The 9460-nt window shown below is 39.2% G+C and overlaps 1 protein-coding gene across 1 annotated transcript; it reads left to right on the top strand.

Annotated features, from left to right (window-relative positions):
- Positions 1 to 683: 683 nt before the first annotated feature.
- On the top strand, positions 684 to 8058 carry LOC121298972 (zinc finger and SCAN domain-containing protein 2-like). Its single transcript, XM_041226379.1, has 4 exons — positions 684 to 850; positions 1938 to 2448; positions 7334 to 7679; positions 8049 to 8058. The coding sequence occupies exons 2-4, from the start codon at positions 1968 to 1970 to the stop codon at positions 8056 to 8058; spliced, it is 837 nt and encodes a 278-aa protein (XP_041082313.1). The 5' UTR covers positions 684 to 850; positions 1938 to 1967.
- The last annotated feature ends 1402 nt before the right edge of the window (positions 8059 to 9460 follow it).

Here is a 9460-nt window from a genome sequence, read left to right as displayed (position 1 = left end):
ACTGTTAACACACACACACACACACAGAGAATTATTCTTGTACTATTAATTGCACTATACGTTTTGTGGTCAATTTTATATAATATATAAACTGGATGCACATATATGTTTTACAATTATACATAGCAGCTGTTTTCCCATGTATTTTACATCCCCATACTAAGTGGCGCTATCCTATTCACTAACCCTGTACGTGGCTCTCAAAGCCCCTTTTGCTCTGCTTGCGCTCGTCTATTGTTTACAGCGCTGTCCTGCTTCAGCGCAGCACCGTTTAGAATCTGCAGCGTATGCGTTGTGTCCCCGCACAGAGCATGCGCAACCTCTGTTGTCAGTTCCGGCTGCGGCCAAGCAGTTTGCCTTACTGGGCCAGGTTTGCGCGCAGACCTACGTCATTTGACCCGATGTCGACGCAGTTTCCCGAAACCCTGCGCTGTTAGAACGCAGCCACTGCCTGTCTTGCTGGGGAACGCAAACCAGTCAGCGACAAGAGCTTCAGTGACGTAGTAAAGGGGAGTCTGCAGTCATTTTCTACACACAGAAAGGGTCGTGCTTTTTTATTTTAGTTTATTTTATTTTATTATTTATATTTTTAAAAAACAGTAATAATTCACCATAAGGTTAAAAAAAGCGACATTATACGTTTTGGGTTTTTTTTTTTTTTTTTTTTTTTTTTTTTTTTTTTTTGTAATGCTTTTGCAAAGACGTGGGACGATAAAAAAAAAAAGGAAATTACATTAGAAATAATAATAAGTTTAGTTGTTTGCGACGTACGGGTGCATCAACAAGACCGATACAATTTAAAATGTAACAAATAAACTAAAATGCACCAGGGAAATGAATAAACAATCAGGTAACGGTGTTTTATTATGTTTAATATATTATAGTATTACTGTATTTACATAGCTGTATAAACAGCTTAACAACCTTTATGGACGAGACTGTAAAACTGATCAGATCGTCATAAATCATATATCAACGTATTACTCCCTCCCCGTGCATTACACTCCAACAGGAATTATCACTCTAGGAATTTCTTATTTTGCCAGACTTTTGCTCGGTAAGTTTTAATTAGCTCATTTACAACAATAAAGAGAAATACAATAAATTGTGAATTTATTTATGAAATATAAGTGAAAACATTACTGCGGATTACCTTTAAGTACAAGGCGCTGAGCGTCCGATGTAGTGTAGTTTCCAGAAATAAATGTACGTGTGCGCAAGCCCACTGTTTTGTTTAAAAAAATAAATTGGCAAGTGCAGTGTGTATGAAGATCACAACCGGGAGTTACAGTAAGATACGAGCTGTGTGTAGAAGCACGTGTTGGAACAGTTTAATAATTAGTTATAAAATAAAGTAATTGTGTGTCAAATCGAATGCACTTAACTTTCAACAGTGAAGAAGCACTGCTTTACACACTGGAAACGGCAGGCTAACCAAGTGTGTGTACACTAAATATAAATAACATATTCCCATATATTTGTAATTTTGACATCATAAAACTAGTACACAAAAACAGATGAAATTCAACTCGAAACTTATTAGGATTTGACTGGTATGATTTCCAACACACAATCCCTTCATAAAATTTGTGGGTACAGTGAAATGCTTCTGGAGAACATTGGCATGACCTGAGGTGAAACATACTCACGCTATAATGTAGAGACACTAAAGTCAAAGTTTGTTTTGTTTGCAGCTAATGAGGTCTGGGCAGGGTGTTTTGCGGCAGTATATAGATTTATATTATTTTTTCCCCCTTGATTTTTTTTTCGTTTGCCGGTATGCATGCCGTCGTTTTTTATTTATTTTTTTCTTGCCGGTTTATACTGCCCCACTTTAATCACTGATTATAAAAAATTATATTACTCGAATCGTAGAGCCATCCTTGAATGGCCTTAGTAGCACTGTATTTAAATAAATAAATGCATTTATTTTTCAGCAGCTACTAAACATAATCCTGTGTCATGCCATGGACAGTGTGAAGATGGAATCTGTCCAGATTAAAGAGGAGTTTCCTGAACTTGAACCTCTCCCCATTAGAGTGGAGTTCTCTGGGCTGGCTTCCCTCCCCATTAAACAGGAGCTCAGTGAGAAGCAATGTGACAGCAGTCAGCCAGAGGTCTCTGAGATTAAAGCTGAGCACAAAGAATTGGAGATCCCCCAGACAGAAGAATCCCTTCCTGTTAAACAGGAAGAGGTGCTGGAAATTGTCCGTATTAAACAGGAGCCCCCTGAAGTAGAATCTGACCACGGGGACCCAGGGAAGGAAGAATCAGAGGACTTCAAACCAAACATCCCTGAGCTGGAGCCTGTACGCCTGCAGGAGTGCAGCGTGGTGCTGGAGAGAATCTTCGTGAGAGAGCAAGGTGCTGGAGAGGAAGGCTTTTCCAACAGCACGCAAGGAGGTGGAAAGAAAGCTGGGTTGTCACATTCAGAATGCAGTCCAGCAGGTGAGTAGCTGTGACGTTGTCATTCTAGATTGCGTGATATCTACAGTGTGGTTGAGAGCAATGGAAGGAGCATGTAGGTTACATTATTAGCTATTTGTTCTTCCTGTACAACTCCAACTAGTTCAAGATAGGACTCGCTACTGGTGAACTTCAGCTATAGATAGAATGTTGCCATTGCTTGGGAGGAGGGGGCTGGGGGGTGTATTATACTAAAAGAGGATAAAAACTGAAGTACTGAATATAACAATATAAATGTTCAGTGCAAAAATAGTTGGCTCTTATAGTAAATGTGTAATGTAATGCTATTAAAAAAGATATCATTGTAGCGTGTGTTCGAAGAAATAGACCAGGAGAACTTTGAAGTCAGATTTTGAACCCAGGGCTTGGTTTCATCAGCATCAGTCTAGGAATGTCACAATGTTAACTTTTTCATTACTGTGATATTAGTCCAGAAATGATCGCAGTATACTGAGTATCGTGTTGTGTTGCAAGTTGGAGCAATTAAATTATTCTTTTGAGTTGTTTCTTATTCGTTTTACAATATTAAAAAGGTTTGATCTTTTTCAGAAAAATGACGGCAAATTTTGCACTCCTTTCAACATAGGGCCCTTCATCTTCTTAAGAAATGAATATCTCTGTAAAAACAAGCACTTTTTATGGGAATCAGACCTGCCACAAAATACACGCAAGCAGTTCTAATGATATTAGATATCCAAAAATAAGAAACAGAATCATCAATTTGGGTCTGTTTTAATTGTTTAAAAAAATACACCCACTATTTAATTATTATGTTTATGCTACTGAAATACCCAAACTAATGTCTTTTTCAGCTATTCACACTCAAGCATCATTCTTACAGTAGCTACAGTGGCTCTCAAAAGTATTCACCCCCCTTGGACTTTTCCACATTGTATTGTGTTACAACATGGAATCAGAATGGATTTAATTAGGAGTTTTTGCCACTGATCAACACAAAAAAGTCCATAATGTCAAAGTGAAAAATAAAATCTACAAATTGTTCTAAATTAATTACAAATACAAAACAGAAAATAATTGATTGCATAAGTGTTATCCCCTTTAGTCAATATTTGGTAGAAGCACCTTTGGCAGCAATTACAGCCGTGAGTCTATTTGGATAAGTCTCTACCATCTTTGCACATCTGGTCACTGCAATTTTTGCCCATTCTTCTTTGCAAAATTGCTCAAGCTCTGTCAAGGGATGGGGACCTTTGGTGAACAGTAATTTTCAACTCTTTCCACATATTCTCAATTGGATTGAGGTTCAGGCTTTGACTGGGCCACTCCAGGACATTGACCTTTTTGTTTTTAAGCCACTCCAGTGTGGCTTTGGCTGTATGTTTGGGGTCATTGTCCTGCTGGAAGATGAATCTTCTCCCAAGCCCCAGGTCTCTTCCAGACTTCAGCAGGTTTTCCTCCAGGATTTCTCTGTACTTTGTTGCATCCATTTTGCCCTCTATCTTCACGAGCTTTCCAGGCCCTGACGCAGAGAAGCATTCCTATAGCATGACGCTGCCACCACCATGCTTCACCTTAGAGATGGTGTTCTCTGGATGTTGTGCGGGGCTAGGCTTGCGCCAAACATAGTGCTTAGCGTTGAGGCCAAAAAGCTCTATTTTGGTCTCATCAGACGATAGAATCTTCTTCCACTTGGTCTCAGAGTTTCCCACATGCCTTCTGGCAAACTCTAGCTGAGATTTGTTGGGCGTTTTTTTCAACAATGGCTTTCTTTTTGCCACTCTCCCATAAAGGCCAGTTTTATGAAGCACCCGGGCTATTGTTACCATATGCACAATGTCTCCCAGCTCAGCCATGGTAGGCTGTATCTCCTTTAGAGTTGCCATAGGCCTCTTGGTGGCCTTCCTGATTAGTGCCCTTCTAGCCCGGATACTCAGTTTTTGAGGACAGCCTGTTCTAGACAGATTCACAGTTGTGCCATATTCTCTCCATTTCTTAATAATGGACTTGATTGTGCTCCGGGGGATATTCAATGCCGTGGAAATGTTCTTCTATCCTACCTCTGATTGGTGCTTTTGAAAACCTTATTCTGGTTTTGCTTTGAATATTCCTTTGTCTTCATGATGTAGTTTTTGTTAGGAAATGTACTAACCAACTGTGTGACCTCCCAGAGACAGGTGTATTTAACCTGAAATCATGTGAAACACTTTCAATGCACACAGGTGGACTCCATTCAACTAATTATGTGACTTCCAAAGACAACTGGTTGTACCAGAGCTTATTTAGGTGTGTCATAGCAAAGGGAGTGAATACTTATTATTATTTTCTGTTTTGTATTTGTAATTAATTTAGAACAATTTGTAGATTTTATTTTTCACTTTGACATTATGGACTTTTTTGTGTTGATCAGTGGCAAAAACTCTTAATTAAATCAATTTTGATTCCATGTTGTAACACAATAAAATGCGGAAAAGTCCAACGGGGGTGAATACTTTTGAGAGCCACTGTACATAGGACTGATATCCTGAATTATGGGAACTCTTAACGTGTAAAAGTGACTGTTAAACCTGTGAATTTTTTCCGTTATTTTAAAGTTTTTTTTATTATTATTATTATTTATTTTTTAATTTTTTAAATAAAGATCTTAAATAATATTTATTAAACCCCCACACATTAACAAAACAATCGCTGTCCAGACTGAATAATTAAACATTATAGCAAAATAAGGTATGTAGCATTATACAATCCTATTCTTTTGTAGTACTAGCTATCTGACAGGTTGCTTTGCAAAGCCACAGAAAGCTTTACAATACAAAAAAAAAAAAATTAGTTGACTTTCACTGCCATTGGAAGATGCAGTTCCCACTGTCTCTCTGTAGAGTGCAGGATGGTGATCACGGAGATGGACAAACATGGTGGATTTATTTCCATTTTTTTTGTAGCGGTTTGTTTCTTGCAGTTCTCGACACAGTGTAAAGCAATCCTTGATTACCAGGCTGTGTGCATTCACACTAATTTATTTATTTAATTGTTTTGCTGGTGTAAAGAGTCTCGTCACCTAAATCTGATTCTTTTGCACTGCTTGCTGATTGCCAGAGCTGCAGGCTGCCACTTTTTAATTCTTTGTTTTCGCTCTGTTGGTTTGATTTATTTTGTAGCACTTCTTTGACGTTGCTTTTTCAGATATGCTTTTCCATGTGCGGTGCATTTCCTATCGACACTACACAGGCGTGCATGCTTTTAATAAATAATAAATACAAATAAATAAATCAGTGTGAATGCAGACGGCATGGTAATCAAGGATTGCTGTACAATATTGTAGGTTTTATTCATAATAAAAACATGTATTGTAAAAGGAGTCAAAATGACTACTTTGGCGGTTCTAGGTAGAGGGGTGTAACAGGGCGAGCAGCCCTGCACAGTGTTTATTTTAGAATGGGGTCTTCCCCCTTCTCCGTGACCCAGACCAGAAGGAAGCATAACCAGAACAGAGGTACGGTGCAGTGGCTTCATGCGCCGTTTTATTAGCAAAAAAAATATATATATTTGAACAAAAATAAACACTTGCTCACAGAGCACAAATAAAACAATTAAACAGAATAAATCACGAACACAAAATAAATACTAAAGTCAGGCTGAGCAACTGCCTTCACTGATCCTTATTTTCTTTTTTTAAATCTCTCTCGCCTCTCGCTCTCCCGTTCTCCACTTCTGAACACACCTCCTCGAACATGGAGAGCTGCAGGCTTTTTATACAGGTGACCATCTCCCGATTAGCAATAAATTATTCACTTAATTTGGGAGATGGCCACCTTCTGCACGGGTTTAATAAGGTGGATGGGGCTTCCCGTCTACACTGCAAAACAAAACGCACGGCGGTTCGCTGTCATTTATAAACAAATATATTTTTAAAACAATAACACAAAAATGCACGGCTGCGCCGTCATACAAAATAATAAACAAAACACACGGCGGATTGCCGTCATCTATAAACAAACGTTAAACAATAAACAAACACAAAATAACACAGGGGCGGAGGGGAAGACCCCGTTCTAAAATAAACACTGTGCAGGGCTGCTCGCCCTGTTACAAGGGGATTATAATTTTTTTTGTGATCCTGCCTTTCAAACACTGACAGGGTATTTAATACATGTATTTAGTAAGTCAAGAATGGACAATGTGTACCTTTCACACACAGAGTAATTTAAATTTTCAAAGTTAAAACCATCAAAATGACTGCCGTGGTGGTTCTAGTGTTGAAACTCTTTTCAAAATGGCTGCTCTAGTGCACTGGGGTTTCAGATCTCCTCCGAAATTAGTGCAGGAAGAGAGATTTAATAAAAATTTTAAAAAGTGCTCTGGTTTTTCTGTTTCACACCACGTCGTGGATCGTTATTGCTGTGTTACCTGTTTGACAATATGGGCAATAATCCTTACACTATCAGTGCACTAGAGCGGGCATTGTGAAAAGAGCTTTGAAGCAGACTTTGAGTGTGATAAGTTGTCAGGATGTTGAAAATGAAAATAAAAATGACAGGTAAGTTATTTAAGTAGTGGTAGCAACATATGGGGGCATGTAACGCTATATTTTTCAGAACCATGCTACTCTAAGTTTATTGAAAAATATATCATTGTAGGGTGTGTTGGAGGAAATAGACCTGAAGCATTACAGGAGAGCTTTGAAGGCAGGTTTAGATCCCCAGGCTTGGTTTCACCAGCATCAGTATTTACTGACTGCTTTTGCACACAAAGTAAAGGCTTTAAATTTAGCTTCACTATTTTAAACTGGTGTAACCGTACAAGCCCACACAGCTGAAATTCACACACTTTAATCCACTCCACCACATAGCCACATGCCCTAAGCCTGCAAGCAGCCCCTCTTACTTTCTTTCCTGTTCATATTTTCCAGGTTCCAGTCCTGCAGCTAAAGCGAGTGTGGGCGTTGGAGAAGATCCTGACTGTGGGAAAGATTTCACCCAGTTAGGTCATTTAAAACAAAAGCGGAGCATTCACACAGGAGAGAAATTGTATCGCTGCTCAGACTGTGGGAAGAGTTTTGGTCAGTCCGGACACTTTGCTTTACATCAGCGAATTCACACAGGAGTTAAACCGTATTGCTGCTCTGACTGTGGGAAGAGTTTCAGTCGGACAGACAGCCTTGCCTCACACCAGCGAGTTCACACAGGAGAGAAACCGTATCGCTGCACTGACTGTGGGAAGAGTTTCAGTAGGACAGGCAGCCTTGTTTCACACCAGCGAGTTCACACAGGAGAGAAACCATATCGCTGTTCTGACTGTGGGAAGAGTTTCAGTCTGTCCGGAACCCTGAAAAAACACCAGCGAAGTCACACAGGAGAGAAACCGTATCACTGCTCAGACTGTGGGAAGAGCTTCAGTCGGTTAAACAGTCTTGTTGTCCACCAGCGAATTCACACAGGAGAGAAACCGTATTTCTGCTCTGACTGTGGGAAGAATTTCAGTCGGTCAGACAGCCTTGTTTCACACCAGCGAATCCACAGAGAGAAACATTAAAGACCATGTTCAATGGGACTTTGCACTCGGGAGGGAAAAAATTTTTAACATTGCATTATGAATCCCTGTGTAATTACTGTTTTGTGTCAAAGTGGTCGGTGACGTGGGTACATTACAAGAGGCTTCTCTACTGTCAGTGCAATCAATGCCTGGGAGAGGGATTATGCACAAGGGAAAGTATTTTGCATCTCATTGGATGGACAAGTCTGGAGAAATTGATAACTAAGTGTGGGAAATGAGTTTCAGGGTTTAGCATTTAAACTTCATTAACTTGAAAATAAATAAATTGATGGGAACGTGTATCCCGACCCCGGTATGTAGCATCCCAGAGACAAGACTGCACCGTCCTTACTGGGCAACCACCTGGAGGATTTGTCTTGTAAATTCATCACGATTCTAAAACGAATAGAAAATGATAGCATATTGCAACTGGAGACTGCCAATAAGAGCTTCTCTCAGAGCTTGAATGTCAGGAATTGCCTTGGCCAAACAGAAGAGAATTTGAAAGAGTATGACAAGAATGGCTGAATATTGCATGGCGTGTAGCTTTGCAATGTGCATTGTCCAGGCATGTATTTGTGCTGCTTTTTTAAAGTGCCCAGAGTAATCGCAGTGTAGTAAGCATGTGTACGGATCTTAGGTACAGAAAGGCAGACCAGTTTTACCCCTGGCTGTTTTGCAGTATTTTACACTGTGACAGATTACAAATGAAAATGTAGCTTAGATACGACTATTAATGGATTAAACTATCATTACAGATCACAAAATAATATGGTATGCAGTGTGGTAAGGAAATAAACATGTGGGGGGGGGGGGGGGGGGGGTCTATACATTTTTCAAGGGGTTTGTTTATTTTTAGATAAGGGACCAGCAAAAACCTTCTTTTTTGTATTAATAAATAAAGGGCAGTGCAGTAAAGGGCAAAGTGCTCTATCCTGTTCAGAAATTTACATATAAAGTGGGGATTTTTGTTCTTTTTTCATTGCTGGCAAGTTTCTCTGTATTATTTCTGCATAATTCCTCCTTGTATCACTCAAAAGATGAATCTAGAAACAGGCCAGTATATTATCAATTTAACCAAGTACTTTGTTCAAGATTACGTGTTTGCTTACCTTTCAACGATCTAAAACGATATGTGGGTATACCAGTGAATTTGTGTTTTATAAGGAGTATTGTGTGAGATTGTTACGAAAAGGATGTGTTATCAAGAAACGTGTGTGATCTGAATTCTAATGAGTCTTGACTACAATTAAACCTTGTGTGAGCTGATTTAACTATTTGATTAATATACTAAACCATGGTGAAGAAAGAATAGAATACAGGATCGCTCTGTATCAGCAGGATTTGTAAGCAGTGTGCATTTCAGTACCTTCCTGCGTTGCTTGGTGTTCTCTAAGTTTAATAAAGTGAATAAGTTTAATAGGGTGTGTTGTAATGGTACCGCACTGCCTCATGCTGGAGACTCATTGCACCATTATTAAAATATGGATGCAGTGTTCAGTGT

This window comes from Polyodon spathula, chromosome 24 (genome assembly GCF_017654505.1).
Source record: "Polyodon spathula isolate WHYD16114869_AA chromosome 24, ASM1765450v1, whole genome shotgun sequence".
NCBI lineage: Eukaryota > Metazoa > Chordata > Actinopteri > Acipenseriformes > Polyodontidae > Polyodon > Polyodon spathula.
The sequence above is the reverse complement of the archived record's forward strand: the minus strand, read 5'-3'. Positions and strand labels throughout refer to the sequence as shown.

What these genes read in the sequence shown, in the direction of transcription:
- LOC121298972 (XM_041226379.1), top strand. Translation starts at nt 1,968, where the DNA reads ATGGACAGTGTGAAGATGGAATCTGTCCAGATTAAAGAGGAGTTTCCT. An exon ending in TTCAGAATGCAGTCCAGCAG is followed by an intron (nt 2,449 to 7,333) that starts GTGAGTAGCTGT and finishes CATATTTTCCAG; the next exon opens with GTTCCAGTCCTGCAGCTAAA.